The 23,102-nt window shown below is 39.3% G+C and overlaps 1 protein-coding gene across 1 annotated transcript in view; it reads left to right on the top strand.

The window, feature by feature from the left end:
• The first annotated feature begins 316 nt into the window (after positions 1-316).
• Positions 317-23,102, top strand: part of LOC126379358 (uncharacterized) — a 56,031-nt gene continuing 33,245 nt past the window's right edge. The window contains exon 1 of the mRNA XM_050028067.1: positions 317-782. Coding sequence (XP_049884024.1) covers positions 593-782 — 190 coding nt within the window. The 5' untranslated portion in view covers positions 317-592. The remainder of the gene's footprint in view (positions 783-23,102) is intronic.

Here is a 23,102-nt window from a genome sequence, read left to right as displayed (position 1 = left end):
AACTTTCGTACCCACAGAAACTATAATCATTTGAATTTATGAGTTAGCGGCATCTAGCGGTCAATAGAAAAACTTAAATACTATTGCCATCTAGCGGGTGATAGCAAAACTTCTAATGTTTTAGCACCATCTATTGCCGTTAAAAAGAACTAATGACCTTACATGTATGAAAGCCTTACCTTTCATTAGTTTTAGGTATCCAGAGAGGGCGCTAGTTGAATAGATAATTTCACTATGGTATTTTTTTTAAATGGCAACACTGATATAGCGACCTCTAGCGGCGATCTCTAAAAACTTTCCTATTGTCTCATTCAATCCAATATGGCGGCAACCGTGTATGAAAGGTGCGGAATGTTTTGATTTGGAAACGACCAATAAAAATAGTAAAAAAGTCACGAAACGCGAAAAAAATATACAATGGCCGGTGTATTATCTAGTGTGATGTGCTGAAAATACGAAATAGCCGATTGAGACGCAAGTGTTGTGTCAGTTTGGTAATTTTGTTGTGTGCCCGTGTTGTATTTTTTACGTGAAAAACTTCTTTGCTAAATGTGTCCGTTCGTAGTATTGATATGTGACTGTAGATTACGCGATGTCTACCGATGATAAAGAGTCGGCATGTTCGAGTGAAACCGTGAAACGTTTAGATAACGCGAGTACCGATCGTTGTGAAGATGAAATTTGTGAAAAAAAGAGAAAAAGACCAAGCAGGAAAGTGTCTTTCCCTGATGAAGACCAGATAGTCACACAGTACTTCGAGCCCGCGAATCCTTGGCATGATGGTAAGTTACCGTTCTCTTGGCAAAATATCAACTTTGTCACCTTTTATTTTCTTATGTCAATAACGCTCTTTGTTGATTCGATTATGCACGTCTGCGTCTATTTACTACGTTAACGTTACGTAGATTAAGAAAATTAAGTTACCGTAAATATGACTTCATAATCTCCATATAAGTATAACCTTCAGTTCTTCAATACAAGCATACAGTATTATTTGCGTAAGACTTTGTTCCATGTTTTTATTATGCATAATGTCTTTCGCGTAGATTCCAAGAACGTATTTTCTGCACTTCAACATTTGTTGTTTATTTATTAATGCTCCTTAAGATGAACCAAAAGTCGTGGATATTACATTTCACAAAATATTGCTTCAGGTTTAACTATAATCAGATCAAATAGGATACCTACTTTATTGCATACACAAAACATTTTAAAACATACACAATAAAAATTACAGCACTTTTGGTGGCCTTGTTGCTGTAAAGCAATTTATTATGTTATTATACGCAGAAGTATATTTATTGTTATTGACAATAAATAAATAGATATACATTTAAAGCTCTTAAGATTGACAAGGAATTGCTTTGAGCAATTCCTAATGGGGCGAGCAGAGCCACAAGTGATCAAAGACAACTTGCAGCCACTGTTGATACGAAGTCCTAAGATGGATATGATGAACCTTATTGTGACAATGTCATGTACTAAGTTCAAGACAAATTATGAAATTCTGATTACTAAATAAAGACAGATCTAAAACTGACGAAAAACATTTTGAAAGAAAGAAAAAATATTTATTCGGCATACAAGAAATATACTTAGGTAATTATATTACTTAACAATAATTATACATAATGCCGAAACAAAAAAAATAATAATGCCATTTTCTTATTTCTATTTAACATATTTATTAATTTTAATCAACAAAAACGTAATAATAAGTCTGAATTTTTACCACGTTTTTCTATGACATCATGGTGTGCTTTTTCATACAAATTCCATAGTTTAGTGTTTAGTAAAAAGTAACTGATTTGACTAGTTGGAAACTAGCCTATTGCCCATCATGCCCAGGAAGGTAAGCTTCTCAACATTATCATACTTTCGGACTATCAGGTGATCATCCTGTAATATCCTAACCAAACTAGGGATCACAAAGTGATTATTTGTGATATGTCCCCACCGGGATGTGAGCCCGGGGCCTCCGGATCGTGAGACCGACGCTCAACCAACCTATATCAATTTTTAACTAAGATATACCTATTTTATGTCCAGTGGTATCTATATTGTTGACTGGTTAAGCGTGTTCCACCTTAATCACATGACATCAGATAAGATACAGTCATACATGAGCCAGAGCCTATTGGGAAAAGATATAGAATTCAACCTTATCATGAAATATTCATGACTTGTAAAATTACTATATTGTATTGATGAAATCATGTATTTTTGCTTTGCTTTCATGTTAACGTTTTGTTTAGATAATATTTATCTTAATACTGTTTCAAGATAAATAATAGATAATAAAAATGAGCCTACTTGTAAAATTTTCTTTTATCAATTGATAATTTATCATCATTCCGGTGTCCTTGAAGAGGTAGGGGAGGTGTAGTTCTTTTCGGCTATGAAGGGGCGAGTCTATTGTCATCAACCGGGCAGAAATCCCTTTCAAATTCAAAAACTTCAAATTCAAAATTATTCATTTGCTCATAAAACATGGTACAATAAAGGTTATACAATAAATGTGAGAATCTCATGTTTTGCCGCACTTTGACATGCAAAAATTATATACTATAGGTCCAGTACTAACTATACTACATACTATAGGTAAATAGGTACATTACTTTTACTCACATCTCACTCACACACACACACACACAGAAATACATTGGCATGTATTGATTATGTTATTTATTTATTTATAAAGGTACATACAACAATACAGTGTAACCCAATGTGCTGCATGACGAGAAAACAATATAAAAACAATTAATATAAAAGAAACAAAAAGAAAAATAGGACTATAAATAACTAAAAAAAATACAATTTCAAAATATCGCACAAAAAATAAAAATAATAATGGAAAAAACAAAACAGTAAATCATTAATAAATCTTCTCGCAAAAAGCCAAACACTCTCCATACACTCCACCATATATCAGCGAACACATCACATTGTGGTGTTGATTCCAACATCCTGGAGAGCAGACACAAAGCACGCATAAGAGATGAATTCACATGGGACACAGAATACAAACAACATACACACAATAAACTTACAGACAAAATAAACTTTCACTTACTTACATGTTTACATATTTACTTACATATATTTATTCAGTGAAAGAATATTTCAATTTAAAGTCACAACCGTTTATTTAAATTAAGGTTAATTGTTTTTTGTGTATTTAAAATATCTATTATTATTTTTTATTTTTTTAAGACATATTTATTAATGATTGAATGTTCCTTTAATTATATATTATTTAATATTAATATTCGCACGCTGTATGGTGGAGTGATGGACTTTTTGATATAATGTATATTTAAGATCTTTTGTACCACTCTAGAGTGAATAAATTTTATTTCATTTCATTTCATAGTATTTGTAATAAAGAAATAGTTTTGCTTAGTCGCACAATTTGTTACAATAGTGTATGCTAGGCATAAATTTTCATACACGATTTGAAATATATCTGACCATGCAAAAAAGTACTTATATGGTAAATATTTCATAATATTACAGTTAATTTTTATTTTCTTGCTAATTCGCTCAATTGCGCTTGTAATAACAAACATAACATAGGGTCAGACCACGGAGTCATTGAGTAATTGTTACATGAGCCATGTCAGGGGCTTTTGGCGGCTTAATAGTAACCCTGACACCAGGGTTGATGAGGCTGGTATTCCACCTCACACCCCACACAATAAGAAGAAGTACCTCTCGTCAAACTTTAACTATGTTTCCCTTCAAATGACCAATTATTAGACCAATTGAGTCTCACCTGCAAATTCCTTGGCAAACACCCCAACGGATTTGTCGCGGTGTAGTAGTATTTGTAGAGTGGTAGATATTTTCGTAACTTTGGGGAATAAACGCAATAATTAGCCGTGGTAGTCCAGTTCGTAGCTTGCCTCTCACTTTGAGGTCGCAGGTTCGAATCCAGCACCTAAAGCACCGATGATTGTCGAATATATTTCCGAATTCATGTTCGGATCATAAATGATTATCACGTGCTCAGTGGTGAGGAAACCCCGAGAAATGCGTTTTCGGAGGTACGTGACCTAATCTGTATTGGGCTGGGTTTCCCTTCGCGGGTTGGAAGGTCAGACAGGCAGTCGCTTCTGTGAAAAACCGGACGTTTCTAACACGATAGGCAATTGTTATGGGCGATAGGCTGATCCCTTGTCATCTTCATCACTTTAAATATACACATAAACATAAACATAAATAGCCACTGCTGGGCACAGGCCTCCTCTCAATCAACCGGAGAGGGTATGGAGCATACTCCACCACGCTGCTCCACTGCGGGTTGGTGGAGGTGTTTTTACGGCTAATAGCCGGGACCAACGGCTTAACGTGCCCTCCGAAGCACGGAATCAACTTACTTTTTCGGACAATCGGGTGATTCAAGCCTGAAAAGTCCTTACCAAACAAAGGACAGTCTCACATAGTGATTTCGACAATGTTCCCATCGGGAATCGAACCCACTTTAAATATAAATTAAATAAATAAAAACGTTTATTGCAACAGCCTCCGTGGTCTAGTGGTAAGAGCGTTAGGCTCACGATCTTGAGGTCCGGGTTCGATTCCCGATGGGGACATTGTCGAAATCACTTTGTGAGACTGTCCTTTGTTTGGTAAGGACTTTTCAGGCTTGAATCACCTGATTGTCCGAAAAAGTAAGTTGATTCCGTGCTTCGGAGGGCAGGTTAAGCCGTTGGTCCCGGCTATTAGCCGTAAAAACACCTCCACCAACCCGCAGTGGAGCAGCGTGGTGGAGTATGCTCCATACCCTCTCCGGTTGATTGAGAGGAGGCCTGTGCCCAGCAGTGGGACGTATATAGGCAGTTTATGTTATGTTATTACATTGCAGATTACAGTGCATAAAGATAGTAAGTAGGTGTCACCAAATTCTACTTTTTCAAGCATACACAATGAAAATTTTACACAAGAACGGACTGTACAAATTACATTACGTTAACTTCTGCCTATAATAAATAACAATTAATAAAATACCTTATGCTATCCATATTCATAAAATATTAAAACTAAAATAACTTTTGGCTCTGCTCACCCCATTAGGGATCGGGTGTGGATTTATGTATGTATTTTTCTCTCAGCACTCTCACTCACACACACTCATTCTCTGTTTTTCTCACTCACACTTTCCACACACATATCCTTCTTCACACACTCCATCCACACTTTCTCGGGTCGACCCCTACCCCAATAGGCAATTCTTTATCATAATGCTACTAGACTCCGTATAGGCTGATAATTCGTCATCAGCCAAGCAGTCATCATGGAGAAGCCAATAGGGAATCCAATCCCGCGATATCTCGCGAGATCTCGTCTAATTTTTCAGGATCAATCCCGTAGCATATTTGACGGATATATCCCGTCAATCTCCAATAGGATCTATTGGAGATTGACGGGATTGGGCGAATCTCCTTGAGTTATACTTTTTGTTTTGATTATGCTGATTTCCAAAGGAAACTTAATTATTTAGTTAGTAACATTCAGGACCCCGATACCGACCCCGCCGGTGTGGTCGACGATTTCCCTCAATCAGCGCTTATCGCTATCGACCCACTAGGGTCGATTAATTCTTTCAAATATTTTTCCTCTCAGACGACGCCCTGAGCCGAGGTTCGCGCCCAACTGGGCACCCTCAGGCCTGTTGTCTTAAACGGTGTACCGGGTGAGAGCCTTCAGCGCTCCCCATTTGTCTGGCCAAGTAGTTAATGCCATCTGCGGCAAATCTACAATAAGTCACGTAAAAAAAAAGTTAGTAACATAACATAACATAGCATGACAAATACTTTATTGCACAAACAGGAAAAAACAAAATGCAAAACAAAAGAGAAATAGAATGAGTACAATAGGCGGCCTTACTGCTAAGTAGCAATCTCTTCCAGGCAATCTTTGAGTATAGGAGATAAGGCTTAGTCATTTAATTGAAGAATAGAGGTTTTTAATTAACCTTTTTAATTTTAATTAAACAAGCAGTTTTCATCCTAACTTTATGTTTTTTTATGAACTACACGAGATTCCGAAAAAATTGATATTTCCAATCCCGCGGGATCTCGAGTCGGGATTGCGTTCCTAGAAGCCACCAATTATCATGTAATTAGGTGTCACCTGCAAGTTAGTAGCGGAGAGATAGCGGGATTTGGCATCTGGACAAGACACTAGTCGTGTCGGACAGTATTGGCTGCTTTATGTTATATTTGTAGAATATATTAATATGCTCTTACAAATCAGAAGTGAAATTGTTTTTTTTTTAAAAAGAACGCAAAGTAACATACATATTTAAAATTATAATTTTTTAACAAATTCTGCCGGGTTTGCATGACAACCGCGCCGCGCGCTGCTCGAATTATATTGAGCGCTCCGACTAATAAACGATACGTATGCTATCTACGTAGATGGACCGGAACCGGGAAAAACGGCTTAACGTGACTTGCGAAGCACGGATCATCTTACTTTCGAACAATCTGGTGATCTGGTGTATACACTTTGAAACCGTGTCACATAAACTTTTTGGACAAATTAAACCGCAAGTATCATTAAATGTCAAATATTATAGTGCGACAGGGTTCTAAAGTGGGTACATGATATTGCTCATGACTGTACCCCTGACTACCTAAATTGGGATAGGTATAGTCGTAACCTTATCTTCTTCTAAATATATAAAAGGAGAAACTGACTGACTGACATATCAACGCACAGCCTAAACGACTAAACGTAGGCCCTTGAAATTTGGAAGGGACGTAGCTTAGGTACCGTAGAGGTGCACTAAGAAAGGAATTCCCTCGGGAACGGGAATTAGCGGGAAAATCCTTTTGTATAAAAAATCTAAACCACTTAAGTTAGACGCTTGAAATTTGGCATGCAGGTACCTTAGTTAACTTAAATCTTAGTTGCAACAGGATATTGCAAAATTCCCACGGAGACGGGAGTTAGCGGGAAGAAACATTTGTATCAAAAAAATCTAAACTGCATAAGTTAGATGCTTGAAATTTGATATGCACTCCCATACACACAAAGATCTCTCTTTTATAACACGCCACGCGGAAAAGCTAGTGTTATATAAAAAATAAAACAGTTAACCTAATTCGGGTAACCTATTTTATGAGCAACAAAACCCCAATGGCCAATTCAAATGGACCCAACTGCACACAATAATCACCTTAAGCTGTTTGCCAAAACAGCTTCGTGAAAAACATAGGAAAATACCGAATCTCGCGCAGCTAAATATACATTTAACACAACGCGTGTAAACTTCACGCCAGCGCACTTCCAGGGTGGATATTGAGGAAGTATGCTTTATGAACGGTGTTGTATTTATATCGGCAATTTTTTTTTAATTTAGCGAATCCACCCGGCTTCGCCTGAGTACAATTTGACTGATTATTTGCAGTTTTTGCAAACCACTCTTATCACGTTGGTCTAACAGAAACCTAGGTGAGGTGTGGGTTAGTTCATCTTTCGGTGCATGTACCGCCCCAAGCTCTGACTACCCCAATTGGGTTATAGTCGTGAGCTTATGTTATGTTTTGTGTTTTGTTGTAGAGAAGTGCCGAGTAGGGGTCTCCCCTATGGGGATGAAACTAAGGGGATGAAGCTATGGGGATGAAACTAAGGGTATGAAACTAAAGGGAAACGTTATCGGGATGAAACTTAGGGGATGAAGCTATGGGAATGAAACTAAGGGTATGAAACTAAAGGGAAACGTTATGGGGATGAAACTAAGGGGATTAAACTATGGGGATGAAACCAAGGGGGTGAAACGTGGACAAAGTCGCGTGCGCAAAGCTAGTACGATAACGTTGTTTATAAATATTGTGTCATCCAATCCGTTATCGAAAGCGGAAAATAACCGACTTGCAAAAACTATCGCATTGTTTAAATGTATAAGTTTGTAAACATTGAGAAATATTTAAAGTGCTAATAATGTGGATTATGTGGGTGTCAATTTGTTTATTGTATTTATTTAGGTAGTTTTACTAACAGTGAAATCAAATCAAATGTACTTTATTGCACAGAACTAAATTTCAACATTCAGGCATAACACGAATACAGTACAATATGGACGGCCTTGTTGCTCTAGAGCAAATTTCTTCCAGGCAACTACTGCCAGGAACCAAACATTTACCAAACTTGGATGCGGGATGGTGCAACAAGATATACCTAAAAGTAAACTAAAGTCACAACACACAACAGTCACATACACTAAAAGATTATATACAGGGTGTTAGTGACATCGTAACGAAAACTTTAAGGGGTGATTCAGACCAAGATTCTGAGTTGATATAGTTTTTTTCCGTCGCATAAGTTTGGGATTGAAAATAATTAAAAAAACACGAGAACCTGTATCCTATGTAATATAAAACTGTAATAGAGCTTACATGAAACAGATTAAAGAAAAGGTTAACGTCGTGTCTTATAGGGAAGTCAAGGAATTGGCCTTTGATAGACTGGAGTGGAAAATGCTACACCGACAAGAGCGTGGCTCTTAAATTGATGATGATGATAATGATGTGATATGGACTTAAATAAACAAAGCTGGCGAGCACTGTACCTCTAGCTACCCCTTCGGGGACATAGGCGTGAATATGGCAAAAGCTAGAAAAGTATGACAGGATCGAAGCGAATGGAATTTATAGACTTACCCCCGTGGGAAATAGGCGTGAGTTTATATAATTTTAATAATTTGTCATTTTCAATGTTTTATTTAAAATTTGGGGTTCTATGTAGCTACATGGGACTGGGAAAAGCACAATATGGGACTGAAAAAACACTAAACTTTTAATGGACTTTCCAACCCGCAGTGGAGCAGCGTGGTGGAGTATGCTCCATACCGCCTCCGGTTGATTGAGGGGAGGCCTGTGTCCAGCAGTGGGACGTATATAGGCTGTTTATATTATGTATTTTTCCGACAGGAAATTCCACTTGATATCAACTCAGAATCATGGTCTGAATCACCCCCTATAGTCTTCATTGCGGTGTCACTAACACCCTGTGTGTATTAAAAGTAAAATGACGTAATATTTATTCGAAGACCAGCGGGGTAACACCGTAAGCGCGAGACTCTTTCTCGCCTCGACATACGTCACCCGTCACTCTCTCACAGTACTGCACAGAAAGAGACAGATGATCTCTGTCGCGGCGAGAAAGAGTCGCGTGCTTACGGTGTTAAACCCGCTGAAATATTATAAATATTTTATCATCCGCCAGTGATAATGTTATCTTAAATTGAATCGCGAAAAAAGTTCACTCAAGTGACATAATATCTTATCGGAACAGCACTGAAGTGTTCAGACGTGTTTGTTATAGCTTCTAAGATCTTCTATCGTGTGGGTTGTGAGGTGGATTACCAACCTTATCAACCCTGACGGGTTACTATTGAGCCACCAAAGGCCCCTGACATGGCTCATGTAACGACTACGTACATCAGCAAATAGTAACCGGGACCAACGGCTTAACGTGCCTTCCGAAACACGGATAGTCTTACTTTCGGACAATCAGGTGGTCAGCCTGTAATGTCCTGACCAAACTAGGGATCACAAAGTGTTTTTTGTAATGTCCCCACCGGGATTCGAACCCGGGGCCTCCGGATCGTGAGCCCAGCGCTCAACCACTGGACCACAGAAGCCGTTCACTCAAGTGACGTAACCTTATCGGGATGACATTCAAGTGTTCAGTGTTTGTTTTAGCTTCTAAGATAAAGATAAAAGATAGATAGAAATTACAGCCTATGTTCGTCCCACTGCTGTATTCTAGCCCGATACCGACCCCGCCGGCGTGGTCGACGATTCCCCTCATTCAGCGCTTATCGCTATCGTCCCACTAGGGTCGATTAAAACTTTCAAATATGATCCACTCAGACGACGCTCTGAGCCGAGGTTCGCGTCCAACTGGGCACCGTCAGGCGTTTTGTCTTTGTGTATCGGGTGAGAGCCCTCTTCGCCCATTTGTCCGGCCAAGTAGTTAATGACATTATGTTTATTGCACCATCCCGTGCTCCAATACATAATATTCCACCCCAAGGTTGCCTGGCAGAAATTGCTGTTTAGCAATAAGGCCGCCCATTGTGCTTATGTTTTATTCGTATGTTTATGTCCTATGTATTATGTTGTTGTGCAATAAAGTATTATTGATTGATTGATTTACATTTGCGGCAAATCTACAATAAGTCACGTCAAAAAACAATGCTATTATTAATAAAGATGTGCTTTTTTTTTGACGTGACTTATTGTAGATTTGCCGCAGATGGCATTAACTACTTGGCCGGATAAATGGGGAGCGCTGAAGGCTCTCGCCCGGTACAACGTTTAAGACAACAGGCCTGAGGGTGCCCAGTTGGGCGCGAACCTCGGCTCAGGGCGTCGTCTGAGAATAAAAATGTGCATAGGTACAAAGTCTACTCTTAAACAATTAAATATGATTATGACTGAAATGCGTCATTTGTCATTTTTATTGTTTTATTCAAAATTTGGGATTCTATGCGGCTAAAGCTATGCTAATTACTATTATATTAATATTACGATAATTATGGGACTGAAAAAACACAAAAAAATTAATGAATTTTCCAACCCGCAGTGGAGCAGCGTGGTGGAGTATGCTCCTCCCTCCGGTTGATTGAGGGGAGGCCTGTGCCCAGCAGTGGGACGTATATAGGCTGTTCATGTTTATGTATGTTATGACTAAAACGTCCCTGTTTGTCGCTATGCGTACGCGCACGAGGCGTGCGGCACGCGGAAGGCCGTTGATAACGCACAGCAAGTAGTAAACAACCACAGCTGATAATGACACACGTCAATTACTCAAACAGCCTATTGTATGTCCCGCTGCTTGGCACAGACAGGGAGGCATCACGCCAGTACACCTGAAAGGGGTACGCAGAGATATGTTTAACACGTTGACAGTCCCCATACAAACGGCCTACGTGGTCCAGTGGTTAAGCTCATGATCCCGAGGTCCCGGGTTCAAATCCCGTTGGGGACATAACACAAAAATCATTTTGTGATCCATTTGGTTGAGACATTACAGGCTGACCACCTGATTGTCCGAAAGTAAGATAATCCGTGCTTCGGAAGGCACGTTAAGCCGTTGGTCTCGGTTACTACTTACTGATAATACTGATGTAAGTAAGTAGTCGTTACTTGAGCCATGTCAGGGGCCTTTGGCGGCTCAATAGTAACCCTGACGCCAGGGTTGATGGGGTTGGTAATCCACCTCACAACCCACACGACAGAAGAAGACTACATGGAATGCTATAAATAGACAGACAGAAGACAATAGACAGATAAGTCCAGAGACCAGAGTACAAGAAAGAACAATTTGAAAGAGAAAAGCAGCCAGTGTCCTATTAAAGAACTCTCTCTCTCTCTCTCATCCCGTGATCATGGCACTTGCAACAGTGTCGAAATATCGGGAGTCTCATATCCGTATTTCAAACGCGGTAAGAATCCGTTATTATGTGTTTTAATTATTAAAGAACTGTTACAACATTCCCACTTTGGGAATATTCCCACGAACGGCCACGCCTTCAGCGGCATATTTGAACCTCGCAATTGTTGACCCTCGACAGATTCCTAGAAAGACTAGAGGAAAACCTCAACGCGAATGTAACGTGTAATTAGCGCGATGGCTATCAGTGAGAAGGGGCGAGGGGGGGGGGGGGGGGGGTTACGACGACACAGTAATGGTTGCCAACTTGGCGTACGCGCAGACGGCGCGGCGACGGCGACGCTTGTTGGTAATGTTGGTACTGAGTAGGCACTTTAAGTAGCGTGACCAGGGTCGGACTAGAGATGTAGGGGTCTGGTGTCAAGGGTACAATGAAAAATAATACTTACTCCAATACACTCTATTGTACTTAAAGCAAACATTATAATAAACACATATTGGCCCCGATTCCTGTAGAGACCTCCTAATTTATACCCGTCATGTTCTTATCCGCCGAAAAGGAAAGGGACGGCTAATCGACAGGTGTAACATTTGTGGAACACACGTCGTTTAATATGAAAATTAAAAGAAATCCTTAATTTTTTTTATTTTGGTCAATGCGACAGAATTCAGTTGACCGCACACGTCAAACGGATTGCATTGGTCTATGCGACAGAATTCAGTTGACCGCACACGTCAAACGGATTGCATTGGTCTATGCGACAGAATTCAGTTGACCGCACACGTCAAACGGATTGCATTGGTCTATGCGACAGAATTCAGTTGACCGCACACGTCAAACGGATTGCATATGAGCGAGATGTTTATTTTATTCGCCCGGGTTATAAGGATTATTCATAATTTTAATTTCGTGTATTTCCAAACCTTCGAAATGTCATTTCTGAACACTTTTCTCTTTGACAGCGACTAGACATTTTTTTTGTTACTTGTTCTGTACCACTGTAGGATTATTCTTTATTCTATGACAGTGTTGCCATAAATAGAGCGGATCTCCACAATGGCTTCAACGTAAAGTGCGGCACATTACATCATCAGTATAGTACATAAATACAAAATAATTGCCGCGGCCCGCTCCTAATGAGTCTAATAATTTGCGCCCGACGGCTGTCATATACACATTGTATGTGTGGTGTACTAGCGACAGCCCCAGGACCATCGTACAGTCATGAGCAATATAATGTACCCACTTTAGGACTCTGTCGCACTAACATATTTGACATTTAGTGTGACTTACAGTTCAATTTGTCAAAAAAGTTAATGTGACATGGTACCAAAGTGTATACATAATAATGCCGCGTAACCGCGTAAACTTAAAACAATGTATAATATAATGTACCCACTTTAGGACTCTGTCGCACTAACATATTTGACATTTAGTGGGACTTACAGTTCAATTTGTCAAAAAAGTTAATGTGACATGGTACCATAGTGTAAACATAATAATGCCGCGTAACCGCGTAAACTTAAAACAATGTATAATATAATGTACCCACTTTAGGACTCTGTCGCACTAACATATTTGACATTTAGTGAGACTTACAGTTCAATTTGTCAAAAAAGTTAATGTGACATGGTACCAAAGTGTTTAAATATTAATGCTCGTGACCGTACAAACCTTAAAACTTAAATTCGCAATATCTCACGAATGAAATGTCCGATTTTTTAAATTCAAAAAGTATTCTACAGTTATTTAAAGAAGCCGTGGTAGCCCAGTTGGTAGAACGCTTGCCTCTCACTTTGAAGTCGCAGGTTCGAATCCAGCACAGGCCTAAACCAATGATTGTCGCATTTGTTTTTGCATTCATGTTGATTTCCCGAGAATGTATCACAATGTATTGGGCTGGTTTTCCCTTCGCGGGTTGGGAGGTCAGACAGGCAGTCGCTTCTGTAAAAAACCGGACCTGTCAAATCTTCAGGTTACGTAAGCGGACCCTGTGAAAAACGCCTGTCTGATCTTCCACCCGCGAAGGAAATACTAGCCCAATACATTGTGATACATTTCTCGGGAAACCAACATGAATGCGAAAACAAATGGCAATAATTGGTTTAGACCTGTGCTGGATTCGAACCTGCGACCTCAAAGTGAGAGGCAAGCGTTCTACCAACTAGGCTACAACGGCTTCTTTAAATAAATGTAGATTACTTTTTGAATTTTAAAAATCGGACATTCCATTCGAGAGATATTGCGAATTTAAGTTTTAAGGTTTGTACGATGATTTCTCGGGAATGTGGGTTTCACAAAAACAAGGAAATGGCAAGTATGACTTAAAATAAACTTAGTACATAGTGGTGCTAATTCCTGTAAATACCATCTAATTTTATTTTAAGTTATATCTGTCATTTTCTTATCTGTCGAAAAGGAAAGGGACGGGTAATCGACAAGCATAAAATTTATGGAACACACGTCAATTTTAAGCACAAATCTAAACTAACCGTCTAAAAATTTTACGTCAGTCAATAACCCGACACATTAATTTACTCATTCTTCCTAAAATTAAGAGCTGTGAATCATCCGTCCCTTTCCTTTTCGACGGATATGAAAATGACGGATATAACTTAAAATAAAATTAGGCGGTGTCTGCAGGAATCGGGGCCACTGTACTGGAGTCAGTACCATTGTCGTTCTACCAACGTAACCTTGAAACGGACCATAATAAAGGGCACGCTCTAAAAACGATTCGCGCAAACAAAATGATAATCATTTTACACGCGCTACTTTTAATTGTGGCGAACAACCAGTTTAATTTGAGCTGTGACGTAGCTGCCTGGTTAGTGGTGTAATTGAAGTCACAGGTCGAGCCTCATTGGGCGCATTTTTTAGAATTCCGTACCCAAAGGGTAAAAATGGGACTCAATTACTATGTATTTGCTCAGGTAAATAATAGCCAGAACAAACTTTTAAACGTGCCCTGCGAAGCACGGGTCATCGTACTTTCAGACTATCAGGTGATCAGACTGTTATATCCTAGTCAAATTGGGGATAACAAAGCCATACATACATAAAATCACGCCTATTACTCGTCGGGGTAGGCAGAGAATTCCATTTACTATGATCCTGACACATCATCTAAGACTTCGCATGCTCGCCGGTTTAAAGTACCTACTCTTGACCTCAAAGTGATATTTAGTGTTATAACCCCACCGGGATTCGAACCCGGGCTCTCCGGATCGTGTAGTAGAAGAAGAAGACGGCGTAAAATCCAGCCCATTTAGGAACTCACCATTGGTGTCAGAGACGTCCAGGGGTTATTACATAATGATGACTAAAGATGAAGAAACTGTGTCAGGATCGAAGCAAATGTAATAGGCTAGTTTCTAACTAGTCAAATCAGTTACTTTTTACTAAACGTCAAAACACGAAATTACTATGGAATTTATACTTATGATAACGCAACCTGTGACGTAACAGAAAACGTGGCAAAATGTCGCACTTACATTTTTATTTATTAAAATTCGTAAATAGGTTAAATTGTAAAAAAAAAAAATGTTTTTGCCACCCTTTAGATCTGTATTTATTTATTAAAAATCAGAAATTCGTAATATCTTTGACTTACGAAACTAGCCAATTCCGTGGTCCCTATATTGGAATAGTCAGAGGTACATGCATCGTTTTAAGTTAACGCGGTTATTATCATAATTAAAACACATAATAACGGGTTCTTACCGCGTTAAATTATGGATCTACCTACTCCACTCCAATCTCATCAGTCATCCCGTGATCATGGCACTTGCAACAGTGTCGAAATATCGGGAGTCTCATATCCCCATTTAAACGCGGTAAGAACCCGTTATTATGTGCTTTAATTATGGTACATGCATCGCAAGATATTAAGTATAATAATGGCCCCGATTCCTGCAGACACCTCTTAATTTTACTTTAAGCTATACCTGTCATTTTCTTATCCGCCGAAAAGGAAAGGAACGGATGATTGACAGCTCTTAATTTTAGGAAGAATGAGTAAATGAGTAAAAGACATCTCGCTGGTATGCAAACCGTTTGACGTGTGCTGTCAGAACATAATTCTGTCGGGTTATTGGCCAATGTAAAATTTTTAGACGGTTGTTTAAGATTTCTGATTAAAATTGACGTGTATTCCATAAATTTTATCCCTGTCGATTACCCGTCCCTTTCCTTTTCGGCGGATAAGAAAATGACAGATATAACTTAAAATAAAATTAGATGGTGTTTACAGGAATTAGCACCAATGTTTATAGAAATCTAACCGTTGAAAGCACTCTGCAATTTACTAAATTATAATTCGCGCCAAGGACACCGCATCACCGCCCATCCGTTAGGATGCTATTATCCTAATTTTATACTAAACTACACTGAATATGTATTTCGCGGATGTATCACCTTGACCGAATTGATTGGTTCGTTTTCTAATATATTCTTCATCATCGTAAGAGCCACGCTCTTGTAATGGCGTTCTCTATTTTTAACCCCCGACGCAAAAACGACGGGGTGTTATGAGTTTGACGTGCCTGTGTGTGTGTAAATGTGTGTCTGTCTGTGGCATCGTAGCTCCCAAACGGATGATCCGATTTTAATGCGGCTTTTTTTGTTTGAAAGGCATATCAGTCGAGAGTGTTCTTAGTTATGTTTGGTGGAAATCGGTTCAGGTCTTCAAGGTCATCAGGTTGTTTGTTGAGTGTGATAGGAATGTTACAACTCAGTTTGCTTGCGAGCATATGTGAGATTAAGTTATTTTTTGCTTTTTATAGGGTTTAGCATTTTTAACTTTTTGTCATAATAATTGAGTACTTTTTTGGTCGGGGGTTATTTAAATTTTTAATTTATTTTATTTTTTATTTCCTAGTTTATTGTACACAGAACGGCGCACCACCTTGCAAAGTAACGACCTCCGTGGTCCACTGGTTGAGCGTCCGACTCACGATCCGGAGGTCTCGGGTTCATTTCCCGGTGGGGACATATCACAAAAATTACTTTGTAGTCCCTAGTTTCGTTAGGACATTACAGGCTGATCACCAGATTGTCCGAAAGTAAGGTGATCTGTGCTTCGGAACGCGCGTTAAGCCGTTGGTCCCGGTTAGGTTTTAAGTGCAACCAGTTAATTTATTACTTTGAAAGAAACTGGTTGGATTTTTGCAGCTCATCGTACATCCATCGCAAGATGAACAAAGTGCCCAGGCTTAATGACGATACGATACATAGATCGAAAGAATGTCGAGTAGACAGGAGGGTGTGATGGTTAACAACTGGCGAGTGACTAGCTGGCGAAGAGTGGGTGTACTATACACTTCTGCGTACCCCTTTCAGGTATATAGGCGTGATGCCTCCCGGTCTGTGCCAAGCAGTGGGGCTACAATAGGCTAAAGCACATAATAACGGGTTCTTACCGCGTTTAAATGGGGATATGAGACTCCCTATATTTCGACACTGTTGCGAGTGCCATGATCACGGGATGACGGGTCATCGCGCGGTAAGAACCCGTTATTATGTGCTTTAATTATGATAATAACCGCGTAAACTTAAAACAATGTATACAATAGGCTGTTTGAGTAATTGACGTGTGTCATTATCAGCTGTGGTTGTTTACTACTTGCTGGGCGTTATCAACTAGGGATCACAAAGTGAATTTTGTGATAAATCCCCACCGGAATTGCAACCCGGGACCTTTTCAACGCCAACCACTGGTCCACGTAGGCCGTTCCTCAACCCTCGAAGTTTCTTTTTTAAATGTCGTGAACTTACGTGAGCGGCCAACACTTACGTCACGCCGCCGTGAAACATCGCATTCGACGTAATTAGCGTGTAACACCGAAATAGAATGTTATTCATTCGTTTGTCAACTGGTCACTCCTTGGACAGCTTGGCTACGACAATTTTAGCGATAATGTTTTCGCGTAACTCCATGACACACACTGAACTGCTCACCCGATCACTCTAGCCATAGAGGCGGCCATAGACCTGATGTAACAAATATAAAACCTATCTCTAAAAAGTGTCCGCGGCGCATCTGGTCATGACGGCGTGTAACGAAACCGTACAACCGATATTGCACTTTATTTAAACAGCCATAACATCTTAATTTAAGGGAACGAACTAATAAAAAAAGGAATAAATAAAAAATAAAATAAAGAAAGCTATACTATCTCCAAAAAGCTATTCTATTTCCTGTACCCAAAGGTTGCCTGGAAGAAATTGCTGCATGAGCAATAAGGCCGCCTGTTGTGCTTTTCTGTATATGTTGTCCTTATCTCTGTATTTTGTGTCCATTGTGCTCAATAAAGTATTTTATCTATCTATCTATCTACACAACTTTAATGGGATGTTATGGATATGAAATTTCGGATACGGATTCGATACGGGTTTAAGAATGATTATTATATCGGATACGGTTATGGACAAGAAATTATTTCGGATTATCCGTTAGTTTCGGATATCCCTCACGTAGGCTCGCTTTTGACCACAACTTTCCAGGCTACGTTCACCAAAAACAATGAAGATGGCGTTATACAGCTTTGACGTGATCAGTAATTATCACCCGAGTAATGAGAAAGTAGGTAACTACTTAAAAATCCAAAGGTTCCTGGTCCATAGGCTGGCCATTGCCATTCAGCGCGGTAATGCGGCTTGTGTTGTGGGCACCTTTGCTTCGGGAACAGTGAGGGGCGGGTTATTTAATGACTATACATTGTTTTAAGTTTACGCGGTTATTATCATAATTAAAACACATAATAACGGGTCTCATATCCCCATTTAAACGCGGTAAGAACCCGTTATTATGTGTTTTAATTATTTAATGACTAGTTTTTAAGTTTGTTTTTGTGACGTATTAGTGAAAGTTACATATACTTACTAATAAAAGATAGCTTAAAAATTAAATATATATATATTTATTTAATATATGTAATTTTTTACAATTTTTCCGCATCTTATGGTTGTCTGGAAGAAGTTGCTTTAAGCGATAAGGCCGCCATTTGCCATGTACTTAGTTAAGAGTCTTTTGTAATTATTTCTTTTTTATTTTGGTGCAATATGTGTATTTGTATTGTATTGTATTGTAAATATTCCAAAATAATAATTTAAGTATATGTGTGTGTGTGTAATGTAGTGTAGTTGTAGTAATGTAATATGTATGTATGTGTGTGTATGTAATGGCAGAAGCATATATAAAAATAATGGTTGCTTGATATAATTGCTGTAAAGAAAAAGTGCTGGAAAGAGTTGAAGAAAGGAGAACCATAATGAAGCAGATAGAGAACCGGAGAGGAAATATGATTGGCCACCGGATACGACGCGATTCATTTATGACAAACATCATAGAAGGAAAAATTGAAGGGAAGAGAGGAAGGGGTAGACCGAAGAGAACATTTATGAAACAAATAAAAGAGAAGGTGCAGGTCGTGTCGTATCGGGAGGTGAAGGATTTGGCGGGAAGAAGAGAGGAGTGGCGATTACTCCACCGACAAGAGCGCAGCTCTTAAGTAAAGAGAGAGCTTGATATCTATCTAAATATATAAAAGGAAAAACTGACTGACTCACTGACTGACATATCAACGCACAGCCTATACGGCTAAACGTAGGCATTTGAAATTTGTAAGGGACGTAGCTCAGGTACCGTAGAGGTGCACTAAGAAAGGAATTTCCGAAATTCCCACGGGAACGGGAATTAGCGGGAAAATCCTTTTGTATGAAAAATCTAAACCACTTAAGTTAGACGCTTGAAATTTGGCATGCAGGTACCTTAGTAAACTTAAAGCTTAGTTGCAACAAGATATTGCAAAATTCCCACGGAAACGGGAGTTAGCGGGAAAAAACATTTGTATGAAAAAATCTAATTGAAAGGAGAATGGGCGAATCTGGTCCAAGAACCTCCACTGATGAGACTTATATGTAATGAAAGCTTATGCTTTCTCTATGAATCTGGCAAAGTTCTATCAGATTCTGTCCCGGGGTTCTTTTTTTACGGCCATGTTTGTCCTGGCTAAAAATGTCATAAAATACAGTGGGAGCTAAAATCGGCTCAAGATTTGTTGCTGGATAACTAAGTCTACATAAATAATTATGTATCATATTGTATATTAAAGAGGATCTTTTCCAGAATCCGAAACATAAAAAAAAAACAAAAAAAGTCTTTATGTAAGCGAATTATAGTCAATTTGCATCTGCAGCGCCATTGTTTCTCGGTAGCTAAGTTCAAGTTTCATGCCTTTTACCCCTTCCAAAAGTATCTTACCGATTTTTTTTATATTGCTTCCGGAATTTGATCTGAGTGATAATAACAAGAAAAATAAATAGACACCTCTCCGATAGAGACCGCCTAAGCTATTGTCTATTGCAAGAAATCGTCATCATTAGCAAGTCATTACGGTATTGCATATTATAAGCTTATCAGCAACTTGGAACTTGGTCCAAGAACCTCCACTGGTGAGACTTGCATGTAATGATAGCTTATACTTGTCCTATGATTCTGGCAAAGTTCTATCAAACTCTGTCCTAGGGTTTTTTTACGGCCATGTTTGTCCTGAGTGTACAGTAGTGGACTGCAAAATCACCTCAGGATTTGTTGTCGAAAAACTATTTAACTAAGTCTATATACATAATTATATATCATAATGTATATCAATTTTAAAGGGGAAGGTTATCAGAATCAGAAACACATATAAAAAAAATGCATTAAGTATGTAAACGATTTTTAGCCAACTCACGTCCGTAGCACCATTTTTCTCAGCAGCTACGTACGAGTTTCGCGCCTTCCAACCTTTCCAAAGAAGCCCAATCATTTTTTCCTTCTTCTGATATTGCATTCTTAACCTGACAAGTGACAACAAAGAAAAAAAAATAAAAAAAATAAGAAGAAATACTTTTGGAAGGGGTAAAAGGCATGAAACTTGAACTTAGCTACCGAGAAACAATGGCGCTGCAGATGCAAATTGACTATAATTCGCTTACATAAAGACTTTTTTTGATTTTTTTTTATGTTTCGGATTCTGGAAAAGATCCTCTTTAAAATAATATACAATATGATACATAATTATTTATGTAGACTTAGTTATCCAGCAACAAATCTTGAGTCGATTTTAGCTCCCACTGTATTTTATGACATTTTTAGCCAGGACAAACATGGCCGTAAAAAAAGAACCCCGGGACAGAATCTGATAGAACTTTGCCAGAATCATAGGGAAAGCATAAGCTTTCATTACATATAAGTCTCATCAGTGGAGGTTCTTGGACCAAGTTTCATACAAAAGTGCCCATTGTCATTTGACATGTACTCCCACACACACAAAGATCTCTCTTTTATAACACGCCACGCAGACGAAGTCGCGAGCAAAAGCTAGTAATTAAAAAAAGTTTAAACAGTGACGGCGTCGCAAGGCGATACAGCATGTTTTCTTTTTATTTATTTATATCATAAAAGTAAAACTTTCCAAGGCAAAAGAAATATTTAACCCAGAACTTGAATGGTATGTTGTCGGTTATATAAATATTGGCTGCTGGCCAACGTCCCCTGGATATGAATTGTTTGCTCTGTACCCCACACCGCTGCTCGGGTGCGGTGACTCATACAGGTGCTGAAGTTGGTCTAGTTCGCGAAACGGCTTGGGTCCAAAGTACAACAATAAACGTTAGCTACGTTTGGTGGGTGAAACCTAATATGACGCCTCTGTGAGCAGAGGTATCCAGGGTGTTAGGGTCAGTTCACACCGAAACGCGACGCGACGATACTCGAAGAGGCCAATGATGCACCAATAAATCATGGTACAAGAAGACCAGGGTGGTTAAAATGGCCACATCGAAGCAATTCATCTAAGAAAGCAATATTGCAATTTGACTTTTTTTTCATTAACTACTTGGCCGGACAAATGGGGAGCGCTGAAGGCTCTCACCCGGTACAACGTTTAAGACAACAGGCCTGAGTGTGCCCAGTTGGGCGCGAACCTCGGCTCAGGCCGTCGTCTGGGAGGAAAAATATTTGAAAGAATTAATCGACCCTAGTGGGTCGATAGCGATAAGCGCTGAATGAGGGAAATCGTCGACCACGCCGGCGGGGTCGGTATCGGGGTCCTGAAGTGTTTGGTGTCGCGAGCTGATTGGCTGCCTCTATGGCTAGAGGGGGGCCTGTTGTATTTCCTAATGTTTATAGTCCTAAAGTCGATTTTCCGAACATCATTTTCCTAATATTTAATTGTATTAATGTTCGATCATCCTAAATATTGATTATCCTATCGTAATACTTGTCCTAATATTCTTTAGTTCTAATATTAATGTCCCTAAAGTTTGAAATTCCGAATTTTTCATTCCCTATATGATCTATTTGACATATTTTGGTTAGTTGTGACCATCGAGGCCCGAAGGGCCGAGAGGCGGCGGTGAAGATTTGTTTCGTAACGACAGCAGTCACGGGTGCGAGCGAAGCGAGCACGGAAATTCGCGGCACCCCGACACTGTAGATATAGGTTACGAAGGCTGTATGGCAGGGGGCGAGCAAAGCGAGCCCCCTGCCATATAGCCGAGTGGGTTAGGTTACTTGTGACCATCGAGGCCCGAAGGGCCGAGAGGCGGCGGTGAAGGTTCTCTATTGTATTCCCTAAAATTTCTTATCCTACTTTTTATTTTCCTTCACATTTTATTTAGGACTATACATTTTAGGAATATAAACGATTGTAACTATGGACATTAGGGCTTACCATCATTAGGATGAAAAAAAATAGGGCAATGAACACTAGGAGTTAACAAAATTGGACTAGGATCATTAGGACATTCGATACTTAGGACTAAAATGTGAAGGAAAATAAAAAGTAGGATAAGAAATTTTAGGGAATACAATAGAGAACCGGCTAGAGTAATAGGGTCGGGATCGTATATTACGTCTTTCGGACGCCGATACTTTTCAGTACCGTCCCTAAGCGTCCCAATTTGACATTTGCGCATATAAAAGTAAGTGCGCAATGCAAACAAATGTCAAAGAGTACTATTGCTTTCTTAGATGTATTGCTGCGATGTAGCCATTTTAACCCCCCAGGTATGCTCAATCCTATGACAAGCCGCCATTGCTAGCCCATTGATGACGTATGTGTTACCATTAAATTGGTATCTCCAACATTCCAAGGACGTAAAGCAAGTGTGTATTAAAATTAAAACTTATAATTTAAAAATTCGTCTACAGTATAATAGCTCTTTTTAATTAGCGTAAAAAATAAATAAATAACTATTTTTCGGCGGATAAGAAAATGACAGGTATAACATAAAATAAAATTCAATTTATTGTCATAAATAAATCATCATCATCACCAGCCCATTAACGCCCCCACTGCTGGGGCACGGGCCTTCCCTATGGATGGATAGGGAGATCGGGCCTTAAACCACCACGCGGGCCCAATGCGGATTGGTGGTTATTAACGACTGCTAATGCAGCCGGGACCAACGGCTTAACGTGCCTTCCGAAACACGGAGGAGCTCGAGATGAATGCTTTTTTATGTGGTCACCCATCCTATGACCGGCCTTTGCGCAAGTTGCTTAACTTCAACAATCGCAGACCGAGCGCGTTTACCGCTGCGCCACCGAGCTCCTCATAAATAAATAAGTGTTACAAAAAACACAATACATACTACTTAAAAAACTACTTAGATATTAATTATATTTAAAATTAGTCAAATA

This window comes from Pectinophora gossypiella, chromosome 29 (genome assembly GCF_024362695.1).
Source record: "Pectinophora gossypiella chromosome 29, ilPecGoss1.1, whole genome shotgun sequence".
Classification (NCBI taxonomy): Eukaryota; Metazoa; Arthropoda; class Insecta; order Lepidoptera; family Gelechiidae; genus Pectinophora; species Pectinophora gossypiella.
This window is presented reverse-complemented; position numbering and strand designations above follow the sequence as displayed.